The sequence below is a fragment of the Mustela lutreola genome, chromosome 12 (assembly GCF_030435805.1).
Source record: "Mustela lutreola isolate mMusLut2 chromosome 12, mMusLut2.pri, whole genome shotgun sequence".
NCBI classification, from domain to species: domain Eukaryota; kingdom Metazoa; phylum Chordata; class Mammalia; order Carnivora; family Mustelidae; genus Mustela; species Mustela lutreola.
This window is the reverse complement of record NC_081301.1, coordinates 7,931,220-7,955,162: the sequence shown is the minus strand read 5'-3', so window position 1 is coordinate 7,955,162 and position 23,943 is coordinate 7,931,220. Positions and strand designations below refer to the sequence as shown.

The 23,943-nt window shown below is 45.4% G+C and overlaps 1 protein-coding gene across 6 annotated transcripts in view; it reads left to right on the top strand.

The window, feature by feature from the left end:
• GARNL3 (GTPase activating Rap/RanGAP domain like 3) overlaps positions 1 to 23,943 on the top strand; it is a 144,600-nt gene that overhangs the window by 37,007 nt on the left and 83,650 nt on the right. For all 6 annotated transcript variants that reach the window (XM_059141362.1, XM_059141361.1, XM_059141363.1 and 3 more), the window contains one exon: positions 616 to 685. In XM_059141362.1, the coding sequence (XP_058997345.1) occupies positions 616 to 685 (70 nt within the window). The remainder of the gene's footprint in view (positions 1 to 615; positions 686 to 23,943) is intronic.

The following is a 23,943-nucleotide window of genomic DNA, read 5'->3' as shown; positions in this document are numbered from 1 at the left end:
TAAAGATCCTTGAAGTTAGATCTTTAGGTTTTCTGTCAGTACTGCTCTCTCTCTCTCTCTCTTTTTTTTTTTTTTCATATTGTCATGTTGTCGTAAATGAAAAGGGGTGGGGTGGGGCCTGCCAGGATTTGGAAGTTTCTTCCTCCTATTTAAAGTTTCATTTCTGCTCTATAGCATCAAATAATGCTGGTTATTTTTACGGTGAATATTTGGGACAAAGAGGCTCTCTTAAACGAAAGATAATTGCAAGCTTTGTCCCTGGCCTCAAGTTTACTGCAAGGCTTCTCATCCCCTTTGGTTATACAGAAATGAAATTATAAACCACCAGTAGCCTTGGAAATCTCAATCGATTGCAAACGACTAAATATTTAATTCAATCATTGCCTATACTTCCAGGGATGACTCGGGTGTTTTTCTTTTTACCGAGGGCTCCGTGAACGCGGGCTCTGCAATGGCTGCTGGGGACTGTGTCTGTTGCAAGGAGGCTCCCCTGCAGTGAGGAGCTGGGGCAAAGCCGGTTCCATAGCAGCCCTTGTTGCAAATGGTAGTTGATTTTTGCAGAAGGTTTGTGGCCAGATCGCTATGTATAATACTGATGAAGCATTTTTGTTCCAGCTCTGTCTCGGAAGACCTAGGCTGTAGACGTGGGGATTTCAGTAGGAAACATTATGGATCTGTGGAGCTGGTAAGTTTACACTGTCTGTTCAGTGGTAGTACATTGATTTAGAATTAGAGCATCGCCAAACTCATCAGATCTTTTGTTGTATATTTACTGTCAGACCATGTGGATACCGTGTAAGGCTGGGATGGGAGAAAAATGCCTATTGAAAGGCCATAATAATTTGATCATCTTTGTTTTTATTGTTACGTACTCTTAATCTGTGCCTTCCAGTTTGTTAAAAATATGTTGTGGCTGGGTATTTTTCTCTGGTTGCATATCATTGGGGTATGTAATCAAATGATTTATGAATTAAGAGAGGCAGCATTTGGTTTTTATATTACCTTATTCCTAAAAGTTGATAAATCTAGTTTTTGAGGTTTAAAGATGATTGAAATACATGTTCTGATTTTCTGTACCTTTGCTTTCTGGGTATGTGGTAGGAGTGAGAATATTGATGAGATTTTTTTTTCTTCCTGTTAAAAGTATATTTGTTGGGTTAGAATATACTGTAATAGATGATTGATACCTGAAATGAAAATATCCACATTTTCCTTATGAGAGACATTAGGATTTATGTTTTGATCTTTTAAAATAGTATACTTTCATTTTAAAAGAGGAATAATGAAGGCATATTTTAGCTTCAGTCTTTTAAAGGACAGAACTGTGATACCCCCCCCCCCCCGAGTTGCATGAAAATTTGAACAAATTTTCAGGAAAATGTGCTCATAGAATTCTCTTGTTATTATTTAACACTATTAAAAACATTGAATTTATTATTTCTATCTATTTACAGAAAATGAGTTGCTTGGATCCATTTCTGTAGTACCCAATTTTCCTCCATTAATATATGCTGCAATTTGCAGGGTTTAAGTAGTAGGAAAAATTATACGGGAGTTGTGTACCAGTAGCATTCGATTAGAATTCACTCATGTATTAGAGACTTGGCTGTGCATCTGGCCCAGGGCTGAGTATTCTTGAAAACATAAAATAAGTAAAAGATTTGGTCCTTGTTCTTAAGGAGCTTAGTGTCTTGAGCTGGGCAGATAAGATACATAAAATATCTAGAAAATGAGTTGAATCACATAAAAGACACATTGATGGACTCCACCAATAAGTGTTCTGTGTTGCTGGTGGCACCGGGCCAACTCAGACCACCACCTCCCCCAAAGGAGCAAGTGTAGAACTATGTAATTCAGGGCGGGGAATGGGTAAATATCGGAGAGGGATACAGATAGGGCCTGGTGGGGGTGAAGAGAGGGGAGGAAGTGACCCATCCTAGCCAGGGATCTTGGGGAAGCAGCCGGGAAGGCCTCGCAGAGGCGGTAGGACGGACGGACGTGGGTTGGTGGTAGAGAAGACAGGCAGTGGATATTTGCAAACAGTGTGACTCTTGGCAGTGATGTATGCCAGGGCCAGTGAGCAAATGGCCCTGCCTTGCAGAGTGTGTGAGGCAGCATAGCTGACTGGCCACAAGGCAAGCAGGCTTGGAAATCAGGCCTGGCTTCACTTACCAACTCCAGCACCTACCACCGTCTGTGCGTTTCTCTGAACCTCAGTGGTGCTGAAGAAGTTGTGCCATGAAGTCGTTTTTTCCCATCATTTCCTAGTTGTCCGATCTTGGACTTCTTTTGGCCTCCTTTCTCTCATCTGTGGGGATAATACATTATTATACATTACTATATATTATATAACTGGGGATATTAGTATTATCTACCGTATAGGATTGTCAGGAGATTAAGTGAGACGACACTCATAAACACAGGCCACGGTAGGTAGCCAGCCGTGGTGGTAAAGATGAAATTTGGTGGCCAAAGGGGAGGACCTGGCTTGCAGGTGGACTTTGGACCTGATCCAGAAAGTCCCATGAAGCTCTCGTAAACTGTGAAAGTGGTGTTTGGGAAGAGCTCAAAGGTGTGAAAGATGGACTCTTTATAGACTTGGGGGAAACCACAGACGGTCAGACCGGGGAGATAGTTGAGAGCAGTGGTTCTCAAACCTAAGCTCGCATCTGAGCAGGTCGAGCGTTTCTCAGAACAGACTGCTGGGCTCCCATCCCCAGACTTTCCAATCTGGTAGGTCTGGGGTTGACCCAGAATTTTTGTTTCTGGCAAGTTCCCCAGGGATGGTGATGTTACTGGTCCCAGGATCACACTTGAAGAAACCCTGCCTTAGAGAAAGAACCCCAGGCTTGTCCTCGGTCATCTTCAACCTCGTGAGGCAGCTCAGTGACCAGAATTCTTCCTTCCATTTGTTCAGGTTTTTGCTCTGGAGCCATCGGTGTGTGTGTGTGTGTGTGTGTGTATGTGTGTCTTTCTAGCTGACTTTTAAAATAGTATAAACTAAATTTTTAAAATGGATTTAAAAGCCCTACATATAAGTTCCCTGCCCCATTGCCACTTTTTTCATCTCATTTTGGTACCTTCCAATCTTTATAACGACTAACCTCGGTTCCACCTAGCTGTAATCAAATTACACATATAATTTTGTCTTCCTCTTTCCTTATTCAGCTGTGTTTTGTGAATGTCTTCTCATGATATAGTCCTCATGTTACCATTTTAACTGTGTGATAGCCCAACATCGTTATAAACAATTCTCGAGGTAACAGTTCCCCTCCTTTTGTAAAATTAGGCTGTGTCAACTTTTCCCTTATTAGTAATGGCACGCCCTGGTGATTGGAATGATTGAGAAAAATCAAATGAGCCAAGTTCCATTTTTGCCATCTAAAGATCTCTTGAAATTCTGACTCCTGTGTTTTAAGGAAGGAGACATTTACTCTCCTCTATGACCACCAGGAAATTATTAAAAGCCGTTTCTGGGGGCGCCTCGGTGGCTCGGTGGGTTGGCTCGCTGCCTTCAGCTCAGGTCATGATCAGGGTCCTGGGATTGAGCCCCGCATCGGGCTCCTTGCTCAGCGGGGACCCTGCTTCTCTCTCTGCCTCTGTCTGCCTCTCTGCCTGCTTGTGATCTCTGTCTCTCTCTCTGTCAAATAAATAAATAAAACCTTTAAAAAAAAAAAAAGCCGTTTCTGTGGGGGTGGCTCAGTGGTTAAGCATCTGTCTTCAGCATCTGTCTTCAGCTCAGGTCATGATCCTAGGGTTCTGGGATAGAACCCGATGCTTGGCCTGGAGGCTGCTTCTCCTCCCACTCTCCCTGCCTGTGTTCTCTCTCTCACTGTCTCTCTCTATCAAATAAATAAATAAATCTTTAAAAAACAACAACAACAACTTGCTTTTGTGTTTTTTATGTGCATGAGAAAATAAGTTTAACTTTTTTTACATACCTGGTTTGATGAAATTGTTAGAAACCCAATAAATCTTGGGCATCCTGAAACTTAACATTTGTAGAAGGGTGCAAAATTTGAAATTTTGGCATCGACTTCTTTTGACCTTGAACAGATGAGGTAGAAGTCCTTGTGAAGAACCAGGCTTGGCTGTTACCATCAGTAATGAGGACAGATTTGGGGGCTCAGCTGCCTTGTTTTTGGATTGGGTATGACTTGTGCGTGAGAATGTGGAAGCTCAGGCCTTTATAGAATCCCCCATGGTGGGGATTCTCAGCGCTCATCCAATGCCCATGTATTGAAGGCAGCACCTGCCCCCTTGCATCAGGCACAGTGCTAGGCACTGAGCAGAGGGAAAAGCAGGTTCTCTGCCCTCCTGGAGCTGTGGTCCGGCTTTAGGAACCAACCCGATCCCGGCTGTTCCCTGCCTCCATCAGGAATTGTTTCCTTGCAAGGAACAAAGACCCACTCAGTCCAGCTCAAGTCTAAAGCAGTTCTCTGAGCGCGTGTAGGTGAGGCTCACCGAAATGAAGTGCGGGAAAAGCCCACCTGGGCCTCCTGGGACCCGGAAGCCGTCAGACTTTCACTCATCTCGCCCGTTCTCTCTCTCTCTCAGCGCCGATGCCACCCCTCCGCCGGCCAGCCCCGCACACACGGTCGCCTCTCTCCGGGCTGCTCTCCCAGCAGTGGCGGGGGGTTTTAACTCTTCTTTTCATTATGGTCAAATATATACAACAGGAAATTTGCCATTTTTTAAAAAAGATTTTATTTATTTATTTGACAGAGAGATACCGAGGGAGAGAGGGAACACAAGCAGGGGGAGTGGGAGAGGGAAAAGCAGGCTCCCTGCTGAGCAGGCAGCCTGACGTGGGGCTCAATCCCAGGACCCCGGGATCAAGACCCGAGCTGAAGGCAGGCACTTAACGACTGAGCCACCCAGATGCCCCAAACTTACCATTTTTTAAAGGATCATTTCAGAGGGCAGGAAGTACATTCACAACGTTATGCCACCGTCACCATTGTCCACTATCAGAGTATTTGTCATCAGCCCAAACAGTGACTATGCCCATTAGACAGCAAGTCTGCATTCGCCCTTCTGCCCCAGGCCCTGGTAACCTCTATTCTGCCTCTGAATCTATGAATTTGTCTCCTGTAGGGACCTTTTGTAAGTACAATTATGCAATATTTGTCCATCGTGTCTGGTCTGTTTTACTCAGTGTGAGATTTTGAACGTTCATCCATGTTATAGCACGTATCAGAATTTCATTCCCTTTCGTGGATGCATTCTGTCTTTGGACGCACCACATTTGGCTTATCCATTGATCTATCTCAGTGCACACTTGGCTTGCTTGTCCTTTTTCACTATTGTGAATAATGTTGCTGTAAGCGCTGGCCTGCCAGTCTGGGTTCAAGTCCCTGCTTTCTTCAGTTCTGTTGGGTCTGTTAACTGGGAGTGGAATTACTGGATCATATGATCATTCTATTTTCACTTTTGAAGGACTCCCAAGCATGTTTCCATAGTGGCCACACTGTTTTAGGTCTCCACCAGCAATGCACAACGGTTCTAGTTTCTCCACAATCTCACCTATATTTGCTCCATTTTGTTTAAAAATTTTTTAAGATTTTATTATTTTTTGACACAGAGAGACACAGCAAGAGAGGGAACTCAAGCAGGGAGGGAGCGTGGGAGAGGGAGAACATGCTTCCCACGGAACAGGGAGCCCGACGCAGGGCTCGATCCCAGGACCCTGGGATCATGATCTGAGCCAATGGCAGACGCACAATGACTGAGCTGCACAGGCGCCCCTCCATTTTGTTTAATAGCCATTCTAGTGCGCTGTAAAGGGGTGCCTCATTGTGATTTACCTTTCACCCATAACCAATGATATTGAACATCTTTTCATGTGTTTATTAGTCATTTGTATTTCTCCTTTGGAAAAATGGTATATAAGTTTTTTGCCTTCTTTGCCCATGTTTTAAAAAAATATTTATTTATTTGACAGAGAGAGAGAGAGAGATCACAAGTAGGCAGAGAGGCAGGCAGAGAGAGAGGGGGGAAACAGGCTCCCTGCTGAGCAGAGAGCCCGATGCTCGATCCCAGGACCCTGAGATCATGACCTGAGCCAAAGGCAGAGGCTTAACCCACTGAGCCACGCAGGCACCCCCTTTGCCCATTTTTTAATCAATTTGTTTACTTTGTTGTTACTGAGTTACTGTTGTTCTAAGAGTTCCTAATATATTCTGAATATTAATTCCCTTATCAGAAATGTGATCTGCAAATCTTTTTTCTTGTTATGTGGGTTGTCCTTTTAATCTGTTGACAATATCCTTTGATACATGAAATTCTGTAGTTTCCATGAAGTGCGATTCATCCTTTTGTTGGTTTGTTTTGCCATTTATGCTTCTGGTGTTACATTCAGGGAGTCATTACCAAAGCCAGTGTCTGGAAGATCTGCCCCTTTGTTTTCTCCTAAGAATTCGATACTTTTAGCTTTTATGTTTTTCCTTGATCCATATTGAGTTGTTGGATGTGGTCTATGGCGTAAGGTAGGGGTCCAAGTTCATTCGATAGGTTTATGATTTATTGGGAGCTATTCTGTGTGTGTATGGAATGATATAGGGGTTCAGCTTCGTTATCTTACATGTCAATATCCTGTTTTCCCAGTTCCATTTGTTGAAGAGACTGTCCTTTCCTCATTGAATGGTCTTGGCGCCCTTGTCTGAAATCAGTTGATCACACATGCAAGGGTTGGTTTCTGGGTTTTCTCTTCTACCCCATTTGTCTAGATGTATGTCCTCACACCAGGGTGATGTTTCAAAATATTGGCAATATAATGTCTCTTCTTTCTGAAAACCCTTCACTGGCTGCCCATCCAAGTCCAGACCCTTTACACAGCCCTATAAGAACCTGAGTGATCCGGGTTCTGCCTGCCTTTTCCACACGCCCTCATGCCACTCTCTCACTGTGCTTCACACGCTTGGCCTTGTTTTGGTCCCGAGACCATGAGAGTTCTGTCCCAGAGCCTTTGCACTTACTCTTCTTCTGCCTGGAACGGGCTTCCCCTCACTTTTCATGGCTGGTCTCAGCTTAAATGTCGCCTTCTCAGAGAGGCTTCCCCAACCCATCTACCTCAAGAGGTCCTTCTCTCCATGCTGTTCTATACTCAGCCTCCTATTTCTTTTCTTAACAGTATTTAGCACACTCTATTTATTTCACGTATTTGTTTACTAACTACTCTCTCATGCACCAGAGATGAGGGTGGAACCACTTCTGTCTTGTTCATATTTGTATGTCTAGGACCTGGCATGGGGCCTGGCACATTCTGAGTTCTTATTAAATGTTGTTTATCACTAAAATGACTTCCAGTCCCCCCAAGTTCCCTTTGTCTTACAGCTCCACTGCCCACCACAGTCTGTTCACTCTTGGGTCCAATTTCAGATTTCAAGTAGAATGTCAAGGATAGCTTCCTCTGGTTCATGTGTTTATCCCTGATTCACACGGTTGTATTCAGGGAGTGGGATCATGTGGTATAACCTAGACCCATCTCCTCAGCATAGTTTGGGGGTGGGGCAGCTCCTCTCAAAAGGTAATAGACAAAATTCAGTTTCAAATAATATGACACCCCAAATGCCTCTCTAACAGTGCCTTGTATGGTAGATATTAAAAGGTCAAACTAAAAGCACCTGGTGAAAATTTCATCTGCCAGTGGGCCATTGTTCTGGACACCTTTTTCAATCCCATAAACAAGGGTGCAGATTATAAACCCCCTAAAAATAGGAGTCATGGTTCTTTAGTTACCACTGTGTCCCTAGCACCAAGCACAATGCTTAGTGTTCATTACTTAGTAAATATCGATCAAGTGAATGAATGGTTCGATTTGGTTGAAATTAGAAAGTAGCCTAACCCATCAACTAGAAATACAAGAAAGGAATAACGAGCCCCTTGGACCCCCTCCCCCAGTATAATTGGCCTCATTAGCTTGCAGTGCATTCCATCCAAAACACAGGCCATTTTTCTTCTTGAGAAATGGAAGTCTGGTCTCTCGCGGCAGGATTCTCGGCAAGACATAGCCATTACACCATTGCCCATTCTTCATCACTTCATATGGAAATCTGTCAGGAAAACCAAAGATTGTTTGTAGCTTTTATTGATCTTTTCTTGGCCTTTGACTCAATGGATACGAAACTGGTATGTTAGGAATGATGAATGATGTGGGCACAGCTCTCTCCCTCCCAGCCCCGCTGCCCATTGTCCTATAACCCACCATCTTGATACTTCTGGGGGCTGCCACAGTCTGGGAGGCAGTGTCAAGTTCAGATAAACATTGTCCAATCCTTTTTAAGCCTGTACCTTCATCCCTCAAGCCCGCATTTAGATGATTTGCATGCTCCCCTGCTGTATAGGAAAGGAACATAAAAATGCTTCCTCCTAAGGATGGCATGGTTTTGCTGTGATGAACTCATGGTGGCCTCAAAGGCTATCTGTGCTGCCTAATTACCCTCAAAAGAACGGTTTGTGGTGGACTTGGTGCCATCTGCAGATTTTCACATGTGAGGTTTCGACTGTTGAGGACTCCTGCCGCCTGATACATAGTGATTGGTATTTTTGCTCCAGCACGAATTTGAATGATGCCTGTGAGACTGTTGTACAGAAAGATGATTCTTGGCTAATGAGTGATTTAGCGGCCCGTCCAACGTCCCTGACACAGTGCAGCTTTGTTCTCTATTCAGGGTTGAGGAGGCTTTTTATTTTCATAGGCATTTTATGGGAAAAATTATATTCCATGTAGTATTTCCAAATTGAGACATTAGTGAAGGTACCAGCAGATTTCCCTCAGGAACATCCGAACATCAGGACTGCGACATTCTACAGCTAAAATCATCATTTCGGCAGATGTTTCTTCAAAATGGACCTGGCTCGTATCGAAGTCTTAAATAGCAGCTTGACTCAGCGAGGTACCTCCAGACATGTTTATCTCCGAGCATTTACCAGTAAGTTAATGTGGTTTAAAAGTGTGGGGGCTTTTGCGGATATTTTTGGTATCTTTGTGGGTGACTTTGAACCTTTCCCAGGCTAAAATTTAAAATTCTTGCCACCATCTTCTATGATGTAGAATCTGAGACCTTCCTCCTGAAATTATTTATGTATCATAACGGAGCCAGCAATCTTTGACCGTGATCATTATTTTGTTACTGCTGTCACTAGTTTTAATGTTTACTGAATGTTGGCTACGTGCCAGTCCCTGAGCTAAATGCTTTAGGAGCATTTACCTGTCCAACCTTCCCAAACACCTGTGCAGCAGGTATTATCTGATTATGCTGCACGTTGTGGGGGTTCAGGAGACATTTGTGGGGATTGAATGGTTCCCCATTTAACTGATGATCTCAGAGAGGTCCCCCAGCCAGTGAGGGGTGAAAGTGACATTCCAACCCAGGTCTCCCATGGGCTCCAGGAGCCCCAGGGCCTCATCTCTCAGTCTCTGAGCCCAAACTCTTACAGCCCCCGCTGCTGAAAGGCTGGGTTTCTAAAGAAATGAAGTTGATTGTCAGAGAAAACTACTCTTCTGCCCTTAATCAGCAGCACAGAGAAGCTCTGCCTTAGGTTTCAGCTCAAACATCTAATTTCAAAGTCTCTTCTGGCCACATCTTCACAAGCTTGATTTTGAGAAAAATGTTGATAAAAAATTATCCAAAGAGACATCCATGCCATCAGTGGTCTAAATTTAATTCCTGGATTAATCTCAACCATAAGATAGCTGCAAACACTTGGCCTGCTGTCCTTGGCCTCTCTTATACTTGCTTCTCTTGGTCTGTGCCTTGATCTTATGCCTTCAACTTGCCCTGATGGACAGAGTGGAAGAGGGCCATACAGAACTAGATGGTGTGTCTCCTACAGAATGCTCTTGAGGACTTTTCTCAGTGTGCCACAAAGACTCACTTTTATGAGGACCTATGAGGAAAGTTTTGCTCCCCCTGTGAAGCTGGTTTGTTGTTAATCTTACAGGTAGTAGGGAGCCTGTAAAGGACTTGGATTTTTTCCTCTTTGCGTTGTCCTCCAGGAAGCTCGAAGCCCTCTTTCTGGCCTTGCCTCTAACTACCTTAAGGGACTTTCTAGCATACATCCTAATCTGATTCTCTTATTTTTACTTGATTTACCCACACCTAATCTGCCCTTGTTCTGAACTTGCTCTGTATCTAATTTTCTCCTTTGAATAAAATATGTTTCAGAAAGGGGCACCTGTGTGGCTCAATCAATTAAGTGTCCGACTCTTGATTTCCTCTCAAGTCATGATCTCAGGGTCATGGGACCAAGCCCGCTCCCCACCCCCAACCCCCGGGCTCCACGCTGGACTCTGGAGCCTGCTTGGGATTCTCTCCCTCCTCCTCTGCCCACCCCCTCTCACATGAGCACACACACATACACACTCTCTCTCTCTCAAACAAAAAAAAAAAAGATATTTTGGTAAGGTGCTTTAAACATTTCTTAAAAATAAGATAGACATAAACTGTCATAAGAATACAAAAAAAATGCTCTAAACTTTTCCACACAAGAGACTTGGGAACAGCTACTTCCTTAGCACCAGCATGATCTCTAGTTTCAAAACTCGGACAGAGGGGGTGCCCCGCTGGCTCAGTCAGTAGAGCATGCAACTCTTGATCTTGGGGTCATGAGTTCAAGCCCCACATTGGGTGTGGAGTTTAAAACAACAACAATAACAATTAGACCTGGAGACACTCTACTCCCAAACTTCTGCGGGTCCAGGGTTGCTCATGCTCTGCCTGGTGGCCTCCCATCCCTGCGCTGCCGTGTCCCTCCCCACAGGATGCGTGATCTCCTGCTGCCACAGGGACCCCAGCTCAGCTGCCCGTCTCTGGCTCCTACACCTTCTACCCGTCTCCTGGGTCTTTGTTCACAGACTCAAATGGTCTTCAAGTAGTGGCGTGTAGTAGTTCTCTGGTGTACTAGAAAAATACTTTCAAATTCTGGCCAGTGTGTCACTGTTTATTTTTTATATAACCAGAGACACAAATTGTTAACAGATTGTTTACTTGGTAAATTCCTCACAGGAAATCAAGTTTTCTGCCTTGATTGTGGTTTTTCATATGCCCAGGAGGGACATTTCTCATATGTGTCTCACACACACACTCTCTTGGTGCCTCTTGGGTAATGTCCTTCGCCTCTCCCATCTTGTGCCAGAGCGACCCCTGCCCTGCACCCACCCCCTCAGCTTCCAGTCAGACTGGGCTCAGCAGTGTGTACTATCCATTGTCGCAAAAGTACATCTTTAACTTGCTCAAAAGTATATCACGTTAGGGGTGCCTGGGTGGCTCCATGGGTTAAAGCCTCTGCCTTCCGCTCAGGTCATGATCTCAGGGCCCTGGGATGGAGCCCCGCATCAGGCTATCTGCTCAGCAGGGAGCCTGCTTCCTCCTCTCTCTCTCTGCCTGCCTCTCTGCCTACTTGTGATCTCTGTCTGTCAAATAAATAAATAAAATTTAAAAAAAAAAAAGGTATATCATGTTATATACCTTTGTATGCTGTTCTCCTGAAGAGAAAATCTTTTCATTGTTTTGAAAAGGCTTTTTAAGAACGTGTGCTTACTTCTGAATTTAGGCAGGTCCACCATTAGAACTGTGGGATCCAACAACTACAGACACTCTCTCTCTCTCTCTCATTGAAAACCACTCTTTTACTTCTCTCAGGGCTGTTAATGCTGAAAAGGAATCTGGTCTGTTTTCCAGCATTTCACCATGGGGGCTCTGAACATTCAGAGCTCTTTTTCAGGCCCTCAGAAGCCAGTCTAACCCTTTTAACTCACTAACTGCCCCCTGCGGGTTGGGAGACCTCCCCCAGGGCAGCAGGAGGGAGAGTGTTTGAGGTGTCACCGAGGGCACTTCCCAGTACCCCTCCGCTGAGGCCCTGGCCTTCCAGCCCCACCCTGTCTCAGGTCAAGTCCCTGCTTTCTTCAGGTACATACCCATCTCACTGGTTGGAGCATCCATAGTGGGTTCTACAGCTGGCTTCCCCTGCTTTCCCCACCAGGTGAGGGTAGGGCAAGTCACACCCCGGGTCCAGCATGGCCGCCATGGCTGACTGACCACTGAGGGCTTCCGGTTTCACGCCCCACTGTTACGCGTGAGCCCCAGCTAATATTCTCATTTGTATATGAAACTATCTTACCCATTTCATTAAAGCAGTGACTTTGGTTTCCTTTATGTGTAAGAAAAGGATTGTATGCTTTTTGGCCTCAGCTTTTAATCAGTCTACTGTAGTTATCACTGTGGCGCAGTCTTTCAAAATATAATCTCAAACCACATTTGCTCTAGAGATGTGAAGACTTTTTAATTACTCTGGGAACACCTTTCAGCCACTGTCTGAAGTCTGTGTTTGATCCCTGGGATAGTTCCACAATTTCCCTTCTGAATTCCTCCTTTGGATGCTTCCTCTTCTTCTTCACTGCGTCTGCTCTTGCCAAGGTCACAAAGACGTCATCGCTACCAAATCCGCTCCTAATTGTAACCTTCCAGGCCCAGTGTGCAGCACGGGCCTGGTGAATGCCTTCTCTGGGATTTGTGCCTCGGCTCCCTGCTCTGCCCCCTCAGCTTCTTCACGGATTCCCTCTCTTCTGCCCAGTCCTCACATTTTGAGGCTCCTCAGGGTTCCGTCTCAGACACTCTGTTCATGCTACACACTCCTTCTTGGTGATCTACCCTGTGGCTTCAGTTACTGCCTTCAGACGGTGACTCACACGTCCTTATATTCTTCCCAGATCTCTAGAACCATCTGCCTGGGTGCCCACTGGATGTCTCTCCTGGGAAAGCCTGTGGGAGGCTGAACCTCAGCGTGCTCCAAACTGAACTCAGTTTGTCCCTCTTCCTAACCCCAAACCACTGAGGGAATGGCGCTACCTTCTTTTCAGTTGCGAATTCCAGAAACCAGGAAATCTCCCGTACCCCACATCCAGTCTCCTAGCAGACCCTGTTGGATTTATGTCCTAGACAGATTTCATGGCTAGATTGCTCTCTATTTACAGGGATGGGCACAGACAATGCTAGACAGTCTTTTGAGTGGTGGGGAGATAGATACACACTTACGCATGTATATATATGTGTATGTATGTGCATGGTAATATATATGTGTACATGTGTGTATACTAACTCAAATTCCACACCCACCTGATGAGGTATTACTACCCCCATTTTACTAGAGAGATAACCAAAGTTCCAAGAGATCAGTAACTTGTTCCGGATAGAGCTTGTCCCCTAAACTCATCCCAGTAGGTTCTGTTTACCAAGAAGTTCTGTTATCTGTGTGAGGGCCTCTTCCAATGCCCTTCAAACTTTATTGTTCATAAAAGTCACTTGAGGAGTTTGTTTAAACCCCAGACCCTGATTCATTATGTCTGGGGTAGGCTGAATGGTATACAGTTTTTACAAGCTTCCATAATGGAAGTGACTTTAAGGTCTTTACATGGTTTTCATTTGATCTGTTAAGGAGACAGGAAAAAGAAAAGAGCAGGAATGTTTGCTTCTGTGTCCTCCCCTCTTAGTGTGACGTTTATGTCATTTCCTCCTTCCCTGAGCTTCTGGCACTTCGTCTTGTCGCCCTGACATCTCGAAGCTTCCATTCCACCAGTTTTGATAGGATTACATCCAGATTGTCAGAATGCTCAGCTGTAATTAACCTGAGTCTGGGGGCTTTGATTTCCTTAAGGCCATAAAGAGTTCTTTCCCAAATACACAGCTCTGTCAACATCATCTTGATGCTTTCAAACAAACAACCTTCAGCATCTCTCCCTTGTTTATGGAATAAAGAAAGGAACTGTTTAGCCTGACATTTAAGGCTTTCACACAGCCTCTCTCCAGCCTGTCTTCGGAACCTTTGCTTATATAGTCCGTGATCCATCCCAGCATGCCTTCACCCACCATTACCCAGGCCCCTGGGGCCTCTTTATGGCTCTCTTTCCTTCTGAAATACCTTCTTGAAATAGGTGTCTCTTTTCAAAGCAGCCTTACATGATCCCCCAATGGGAAAGTCATCTTTTACTTGTTAGACCCCTCCATTTCTTGGGGCACCTGGGTGGTTCAGTCAGTTAAGTGACTCTTGACTTCGGCTCAGGTCATGATCTCAGGGTCATGAGATCGAGCCCTGTGTGGAGCCTGCCTAGGATTCTCCCTCTTCCCTCTCCATCTCCCCTCTGCCTCTGCCTTTCGCCCTGCTCCCCCCATCTCCATCTCTCAGTCTCTCACTCGCTCTCTCAAAAAAATTTTAAAAAGAACCCCAGTTCCCTTGCCTTTCTCTGTGGTACCTGTTGTATTTTACACTGTGATTAGTTGTGGGCATTTCACCTTTTCTAGACAGCAGGGCTCATGCTTCTTTCATTGTGGTTGTGTCTCCAATGGCATTAGCTCACGGCCAGAGGTCCACGTACTAGCTTAAAGATGGATTTTGCTAAAAATCTAGTGTCTGATAAATTTTTTTCTTTTTAGATTTTTTTTTATATTGCTTCCCAGTCTTTGTGTGTGTGTGTGCCTGAGTGTGGATGCCAGCACACTTCTAAATATACTTCTCTGATTATAAAGGGAATGCATGTTCATCATAGAAAATTTGAAATAAACTGAAAAACACAGGAAAATTAATCTGTAATCCTACCACCTAGAGGTAATCACTGTTAAGATTTACTGTATGTCCCCTTAGAAATTAAATTTATATACAAAGTGGGTTTGTATAATTTATTGGTGTCTTTACTTTCAAACAAAGTTTAATCTTTCTGAAGATGTAGATGCTCTTCCACAAACAACTTTTTCCTCCTCCCATCCAAATGCCTTTCTCCCTTGTATCTGATGCCATTGGCTGTGACCTCCAGAACCAATACCACAGGGTCCTTGTCCTGGAGTTCCGGGGAAGTTTTTAGGCAGCAAGTGAAGGTATCTGTTCTCAACCATTACAGATCTGAGACTCTGGAGTAATGGCTTCCACAAGAATAACTTGGCTGGTTTTAAAGCTTCCAAATGATCACCTTTTTCTCTTAAAACTGTACAAATTCTGATCCGATAGTATATTCATTTCATAGGCCTGCAGTCACAAATGGCCGCAAACTGGATGGCTTAGAACAACAGAAATGGATTCTTTCTCAGTTCTGGAGGCTGGAAGTCCAAGACCAACATGACCGCAGGCCATGCTCCTTCTCAGAAGGTTCTAGGGAAAAATCATTCCTTGATTCTTCCTGCTGCCTGCAATCTTGGCCATCCTTCAGGCTTGTAGCCAGCTCATTCTGGGCTCATTCCAAGGCCTTCTTCCCTGCATCTCGGGGTCTGCAACCCCCTCTTGTCTCTTGTGAAGACACCAGCCATTGGATTTCAGTCCCGCCCAAATCCAGTATGACCTCAACTCAATCATATCATATGACATGAATCGTATTTTACCCTCTTTGCAAATAAGGGCACATTCTGGGATTCCGGATGGACGTAAATTTGTGGGGATACCATTCAACCCAGTGTGGTTAGTTTGAAGCCCTGGGGAGTTTATTTTCTTTCTTGATGACCTTTCCTGCCTGGATTTTTCTCAGATGATCTTCTTCTTCTTCTTCTTCTTTTTTAAATTTTATTTATTTATTTGACAGAGAGAGAGAGAGATCACAAGTAGGCAGAGAGGCAGGCAGAGAGAGAGGGGGAAGCAGGTTCCCTGCTGAGCAGAGAGCCTGATGCAGGGCTTGATCCCAGGACCCTGGGATCATGACCCGAGCCGAAGGCAGAGGCTTTAACCCACTGAGCCACCCAGGCACCCCTCTCAGATCTTCTTCTTCACTCTTTAATTTTAAAGTTTCCTGTAACTTCTCCGTGTGTTTCTCTTTTCATTAATTTTGCCTAAAACATTGCATTTCTTTGATTCTTAGTCTCTGGTGGTTTTTTTTTTTTTTTTTTAAGATTTTTATTTATTTATTTGTCAGAGAGAGAGAGAGTTAGAGAGCATGCACAAGCAGGAGGAGAGGCAGACAGAGGGAGAAGCAGGCTCTCCACCAAGCAAGGAGCCCAGGATCCTGGGATCATGACCTGAGCTGAAGGCAGCTGCTTAACCAACTGAGCCACCCAGGCGCCCCTTAGTCTCTGTCTTATGTCAGGGATGAATATTGTCTTCTTCTGTGTCTTTGATTATTGTTCATTTCCCCCTACACACACAAACAGTAAGAAAGGTCTTTTTCTGTCCTTTATAACTCTTTCCTCTCTCATTGTTTTCGTTTCATTTAGTTCCTTTTCATCGTGGGGAAGCCTCTTAAATAAAGAGTATATTTACTGTTGCTGTTTTCTACAATGAACATTTTGCTTCCCATCAACAGGGATGTTAATCCTGCATTTGCGTTTTTTGGTCCTCTCTTTTTTAACCCTTTCCCAAAACTTTATACACCTGATGCAAAGCTCATGTCTTCTGTCTTACTGAGGACAACAACTACTTTTATGAAATTTTATTTTGGTTTCAGAGTAAAAACATGGTGTGCTTTCCTTTCTCGTTTCCTAGACCATCTGTGGCAATTTTTTTTTTTCATAGCTCCCATGTTGGGTTGTTTTGCTTTGTTTTGTTTTTAACAAAATCTTCAAATAAAAACAAAGAGCTGTTTGGACCTTGTATTTTTCAACAGACAGAATATATGACTGGCCATCAGCTCTCATAGTTCTTTTGGGTGCCGTAGCTTCTCTGAGCTGACGAGCTGAATGGCCAGCGGTTGTGCAGAGCTCCCTGATCAATGTCGAGTGTCTGGCTGGTGTTTATCTTGTAAGCTCTGCTGGAGGGAGATAGGATGTTCTCCACACTTGGCTTTGGCTGCTCTGAACCAGTGATGGCTCCAGAATATATATGTCCAGCAGGGGCTGGGGTGGGGAGAGGGGGACAGATAGCAGTCTATTTGGAAGAGGAGTATGGAAGTAATGTATGCTCAACTCTTTACCTAAGCTTGAGAAAATGGTATCTGTGTGGATTAAAGAATACAATAGAGATGATCATGAGACTGAATTTTTCCCTGCCCCAGTCGCCCTTGGGCATCATGGCAAAACTGTCTGTGCTCCCCGGAAAGCCCTGTTCCAGGACTCCTCTTGTCTTTCTCCCTACCTGGAGTGCCAATATGGCAGTAGCTACCTCAAAATGCAGCACCCGTGCCGTGTAAGGATGACTCCCGGTCTTACTGTCATTCTCCATATAGATCCAATGTCTCTCAGCCAAGATGAGACCACGTTGGGGCAGATAAAGTGCCCTCCAGCTTCCTGTGCTGACCGCAGAATTGTTCTGTGTCAGGCAACAATGTCAGTGACCAAATGTGTTTCTCCATTCTTCTCCATCGGCCCTAGAGTAAATAGAAAATGTCCTGAAATCTTGGCCAGAGGATGGACAGTCTTCCTTTGGACTCATGAGTTGTCTTCTTTTGTGCTGAATCCTCACAGGTATTTTATGGGGACGCTGAGCATCAGGGACTGACAGTGAGATATTATTTTAATGAAGAAACCAAGACAGATAGGTTTTGAGGTGGAGGGTCAAAGAGCGGCACTCATCCTGACAGGTCTCACGCTTCTCGATAAAACAAGTGGGGAGGCCGTCATCTCTCTGAAGAAAGGGTGTATCTGTGTGACTGACAAGCCAGGGCCAAGATGGGAGACTTAATGGAACGTGAGAAAGGAATTCGGGAGAAAGGACCCAGTCTAGCCAGGGTCAAGTAGCCTGAGTCTGCTGCCGGCCTAGTCTCGTCTTTGAACACAGAAGGAAAAGAGAGAGAATGTCTTTGGTAGCAAGCAGGTTGTTGAGGCTGGGGCTTGAGGCAGGGGGCACGAGGACAGGTTGGCAGGACAGGAGACCCATGTGTTGGGGAATGCAGCACTGACGTAGCCCACCACAGGCCCCAGCCCGAACCAAGCCCTAAAACGCCAAAGTGGGTCACAAGCCAGTTCTGTGACATCCGAGCTCTGCCAGTGCTGGGGGCGGGGGACGCACATGGGCGACAAAGCCATGAAGTAAATGAGGTCATTGGATTTGAGAAAGCAGAGCACGTGAGTTCAAGACAGCAGGTGAATCGCTGTGACAGACGCTGTGTTTACCGAGGATGGTCGCCAGGGAGGATGATGGCACTAAAGCATCTGAGACCGGATCTGAGGCCTCGGTGGTTTTCCTTCAGTCAACATCCGCCATCCCGGCTGGACCAACCCGGATGCTCCAGTGCCCCAGCCCGCGAGGCTTTCCCCTGGCCCTCGGCACAAGCAGAGCAGGATCAGGGGAAGAGAGGCAGGAAGAGAGCGTCTCCAGTGCCCACCCCACTCCTTGCCTCTCCTGCAGACAGCGGCAGTGCGCCAAGAGGGACCAGGACACTGGCCCAGGAGCCACATCTCCAGTCAAAGGATGGCTTGTTCTGCCCAGCTTTAGGCCGATCGACCCCAGCTCTGCGCCATTTTTTTCCCCTTTCTCTTTACTGAAACATGGTTAACACACAGTGTTCTATTCATTTCAGGCGCTCAGAATACCGATTCAGCAATTGTTTTGAATGGAAACATTTATACTTTTCTTTCATCCCATCTGAGCAGTGCCTTCGAAGTCAGGTGTGGGGGGCGGTGTATGCGTGTCCGTGATTTGCATAGACAGTCTCAGATGGGTCTTCTGGACTTGTGTTTGTGGTTTAAAAAAAAAAAAAAATCTTCTGTTGGAAATCATTTCTCAAAGGCCCTGTACACCTTCCAGAATAAATTTCATTATAGCAATGGAAGCTTCCCCACGTCCCCCCCTGCCCCCGGCAGAGTTCGTCTCTTCAGCCTCTGACCTCCCCCAGCACCCGGTTTTTGCTACTGTTACGACGTTTAACCAGATTGTGCGTGATTTATCTGTTTATATGTTTGTTTCTCTCCCACCAGGCTCCGGCTCCTCCAGGGCAGTGATCAAGCTGCATTTGTCTTTCTAAGTCCAGCAGTTAGTATGGGCCCTGAAAAATAGGTTCTCGTGAACGTTTGCTAGAGAGACCAGTGTTTAAGCAGAGCTTCCAAGCATTTAAATTCAGCATTAAAAGGTTCAATCAGGGGCACCTGGGTGGTTCAGTGGGTTAAAGCCTCTGCCTTCGGCTCAGGTCATGGTCTCAGGGTCCTAGGATCGAGCCCTGCATCGGGCTCTCTGCTCAGCGGGGAGCTTACTTCCTCCTCTCTCCCTGCCTGCCTCTTTGACTACTTGTAATCTCTGTCTATTAATAAATAAATAAAATATTTTTTTAAAAAAAGTTCAATCATACTAAGTCTAATAATCAGAGCATTTTATATTCATCATTTTGTTAGTAGTATTCGTATATGTTGTCATGACATTTATTGAGTATTCCCTATGTCCAGGCACTGTTCTAGGCTCATTACATATTTTATATTATTGAATGTTCTCCACGAGCCTGAAAGTGGCTACAATCATTGTCCCTATTTTAGAGACAAAAAAAGGGCAAAATTTAGGAGGAAAAATTAAGTGATTTGCCCAAGGTTACATGACTACTAAGTATAGAACTGAAATTTGAACCTAAACAATTGGGTGCCAGAATCCATACTCAGAACCACTTATTGTAAAGAAAGGAGATGGGGAAGGGAGGGTGTAGAACTTTGAAATATTATTTTTCTAATATGTACCTTATATTAACTTTTTGAGATTTTTTTTTATCCAGGTTAAACTACTGTTTCTGTGATTTATGTACCTGACTGTGACCTCTGTAGAGTGCCTGGTAACAGAGGTCATAGGGAATCCTAGCACTGCTTTAGAAAGGACACAGACACCAGCCCAAAGAAACAAAGCAATTAAGTAGAAAGAGAAAAAGCCTTTTTAAAAAAAAAAAATTGTGTATTCATATTAACTTGGGAAATATTCTCACTTAATTGCTGATGATATTAAGTGAATAATACTCTTATTTACAGTAGTTAATGAATAACATTTTATGCTTCCTGTTTCTTCTGTTAAATTAATTCGTTAAATCATACAACTGGATATAATTGCTTGGATAGTACTTTTTCCAGAAATAAAACATCTGATGCATTGAACACAGCTTAGTGTTAAATGAATCCATTTACACTTTGGCTGAGTTTGGACCAACACCTCTACTCAAGATGCGAAATTACCATGAATTTTCACCGTTTATAGTGTATTTAACTAACTCATCAGAAACCAGTTTGGTCGCGGTCGCCCAGCACCGCCTCCACGTCTAGCCTCTCTCAGTCCGGCCTGACTACACTTTCTGTGACTATGGAAATTTGGGATTTGTGCCATCCTGCTGAGTAGCCACAGGAGAGCGTTGAGCACCTGCATGTCAGTAGTGCTACCGAGGAACTGAGTGGGGTTTTTTAAATTTTATTGGAAGTAACATAAAATTTATTTATTTATTTATTTATTTATTGACAGAGAGAGAGATAGAGATCACAAGTAGGCAGAGAGACAGGCGTGGGGGGTTGGGGAGCAGACTTCCTGCTGAGCAGAGAGCCCTATGTGGGGCTCGATCCCAGGTCTCTGAGATCATGACCTGAGCCGAAGACAGAGGCTTAACCCACTGAGCCACTCAGGCGCCCCAGTAATGTAAAATTTAAATGGGCCTCATGGCCGCGGCCCCCAATAGTGGGGGAGCCCTAAAGGAATCCCTCACGAGTCAAATGATCATTTGTTTCGCCTCCTCTCTTCTTGCTCTCTCTCTGACCGTCTTCCTCAGCACTGCCCTTCCTTTGGTGTGTGACTGAATCAGAGAGGTCAGACAAGAGGAAGGAAAAGAAAAGAAAAACCCTGCCCTCTTTTCTTAGTATTACTGATGTGATGCTTATGTGAACACCCTGTTTGTGTACCTCTGTATCAAAACAAATGCAAAAGGATTCTGCTGCTCTCTTCGTGGCGGGAACGCTCCTCAGCTGCCTCCCTGTGAGTGAGCGGCCTGACCTGTGGGGATGGGGCCCTTGCCTCCTCGGGAGCGCCCCCCACCCCAGCCCAGCCAGGGCCCCCTCTGTGTGGCCGAGTTCTCATTACCACCCTCTAGAAGCATTACTGGTACTTCAGGTTTCTTTTTCTTCAGAAGCCAATTTTCATTATGTGTATTTTCCTGGAAAATGTCTATTTTGTGGAAGGTTCTGATAACGCTTGCACCGTCTCAAGAAGTATTGTCATGCTTTAAAAAAATCACTTTCTTCTTCATAGGTATGTTTTCCTTATTATCACTCTGTGTTTGTGTTTGTCCTTCGCATTTTTTTTAAATCAGACTTGCTGGTGATTTCTTGGAAGTGTTTATTGATTGTACTGTCTTTTTGAATCTATAATTTCTGCTCTGATCTTTTATTGATTCCTTGCCCTTCCTTTCCTTGGGAGTTGTGCACTGTATTTTTGGTATCTCCTAGAGGAAAAGTTGAGGCACCTTCCCCACCTAAAGGGCCTTGCTCGCCACATGCCACCCAGGACTTGGACCCACCTTCAAGGGGAGAGAATTAAGTCAAACAGCCGCCTTAAGGGAAATGGGTCTGGCCATGTGTCCAGGGCATTCCATCCCCATGGAAGATGGCAGCCGAAACTCCACAGCACACTGACAGGGCTGGGGCACGGGGCTTCTAGATTATGTGGTATTGGACATTCAGATAGGTGCTAGGAGACATTATTTCATTCCTGAGTCAAATCTTCCAACAAACGGGAGAGTTTCGATTTTTCTGTACCTGTAATTGGCCAGATCACAGGTATGAGGAATAATAGAAAATTACCGACAGAAACAGCTTCTCTTCTGCATTAAAAGGATTTTTTTCCTGTGTTGTTATTCTTCTCATCCCCAAGTTCACCGGAGCACTGTCTGCTCTCACATCGGCTGGTGTGCTGGTCCTCTGCAGGCCACAGCCAGCATGGGGCCTGGTGCTTTACGTAGCCAGCTGCCCGAACCGGCTGTGAGGGTGAGCCCCGGGACTGCCATTCAGCCAGCCGGCACCAGGTCACTCTGTCAGCATGACTGGCGAGTCCCCTGCGCAGCTCCGGCCCCAACCCCCACGCTCACCTCAGGCAGGCCCTGTTGGCAGTCGCCCAGGGTATTAGCCGGATGTGCTGTGTCTGATTCCGTTACCAGCAGCCCGACTTGCCCTTGCACGTGGTGATTCACTGGTCGTTCCTGCACGGTAGACCCGGCAGGATGTCCTTGAAATTTCTTGCATGAGTCATGAACCTCTGGTTTCTAGGGCTGTGTAGATCTTACCCCCAGTTTCATATTCCTTTGGTCATTTCGGTAGGAATTAGGCCTTGATTTAGTCACAGATTTCTTATTTGGTAAGCATGTAGTGGATATCTATACCGTGTCGGACAGGGTCCTTCATTTGGGGGGTGCGGTGGTGAGAAAAACAAGCCATCAGGGTCTCCGTGGGGCTTATCATTGGGGCGCAGGAGAGTACAGAAGGAGAAGCGGCATGAGTCCCATAGTCACACAAAGAAACGTAAATCACAGCTCCCAGGAGCCCTGTCCGGCGAAGTCCCCTGCAGTAGAGAGGGCAGTGGACGTGGAGGAGGAGTTCTTTAGGGGAAGATGGGAGACTCTGGGCCCCTGGTGGGAAGGAGCAGGGTGCTGGGACAGACATGGGACTGTGGGACACTCGGATTTGTAGTTTGCCGAAATTGCCCGGCGGTGTGCGGATTGGGTCAGAGATGGTGGATGGGTGCTTGCTCAGCCTGGTGTAGGAGGCAGGTGCGTTCATCTGGGTGAAAGACGACAGTCACATGGGTGCAGACGGTGGTGGCGGAGATGGTAAAGGTGTGAGGGGCAAACATGTCAGCCTGAAGCCCAGGTTCCATGCCTGTGGGCCTAAGATCAGAGGGAGCCAAATTCCTTCCAGCCATCAGATCATTAAACGTGTTCTTCCTTTCTGCTTCTTGAACCTTTGAAGCAAAAGAAGCAATTAACTTCTTGTTCTAATCTCACCACAGGAAAGGGCTTTATTGTCTCTGCCTGGCTGTGTCTGGAATGTAGTGGTGGAGATTTTATTTTTTGTTCGGTGAATGAATGAGTGAATCAGTGGATGACTGTCAGCTCTCTGCCCAGGCCTTTGAGTCCTGGTTGAAATGAGCTATAATGAATCCACCAACCTCTAATTCAGGCAAGCACGTGTCCCCCCATCTCTTTATACACCTGTGTCTGGTGTATAATTGATGGCAGGTCTCTTTTCTCTCTAGATGGGATCTCAGAACACTTCTCCCAAAGCCCTTGAGGCAGCCTACGCCAAGAACACTTGACTTGAAACCTATTTGCTATAACCTGTATTTTAATATTTTAACAGACAATGAGTAGGAGCTCACAAGCAAAGAGGAAACTGACACTGAGTCCTCTGTGCTTCCCCCATGATAATGGCAATGACCCCAGGAGACCTTCATTCATCTTGTTCTTGTACTTGAGAATTGGCCTCTCTAAACTAGGAAACAGTCCACCAGACCTCACTTCTGACATTGACTACAGAGTACGGGGTTCCCCAGGGCCGCTCTCAGGTTCAATAATTTGCTAGAAGGGGACTCACGGATTATAGTGAAAGCTGAAAGGCTCACTTATGCTTTATTACGGCAAAGGGATACAGATTAAGATCAGCCAAGGGAACGGACGCATAGAACAGAGGGCAGGAGAATTCCAAATGCAGAGCCTCCCAGTTGTCCTCTCCCAGTGGGCTCAGGGACAGCACTAACCCCTCCTGTCAGTGACGTGTGACAGTATATGGACTGGGACAGCTCACCTGAGTCTTCGTATCCAGATCTGATACCGTGTAACCCAGAGTACCGCTCGCCCACAGGTCAGGTGTTTCTCCTGTGTGGCTCAAAGACCCTGGTAAACAGACACTCCTGCAGGACATTCCCAGGGCTTGGAGGTGACCTCTCAGGAGCCAAGGGCAAAGGCCAGAGCTCTCTGGGGCGGGGCTAAGTTCTTTACCACACAGCCTCTGTTGCTCATCTTTGGTTTCCTAACTATGTAATAATCTGATGCCACAAACAGCTAAACATATATGTAACAATATTTTTCTT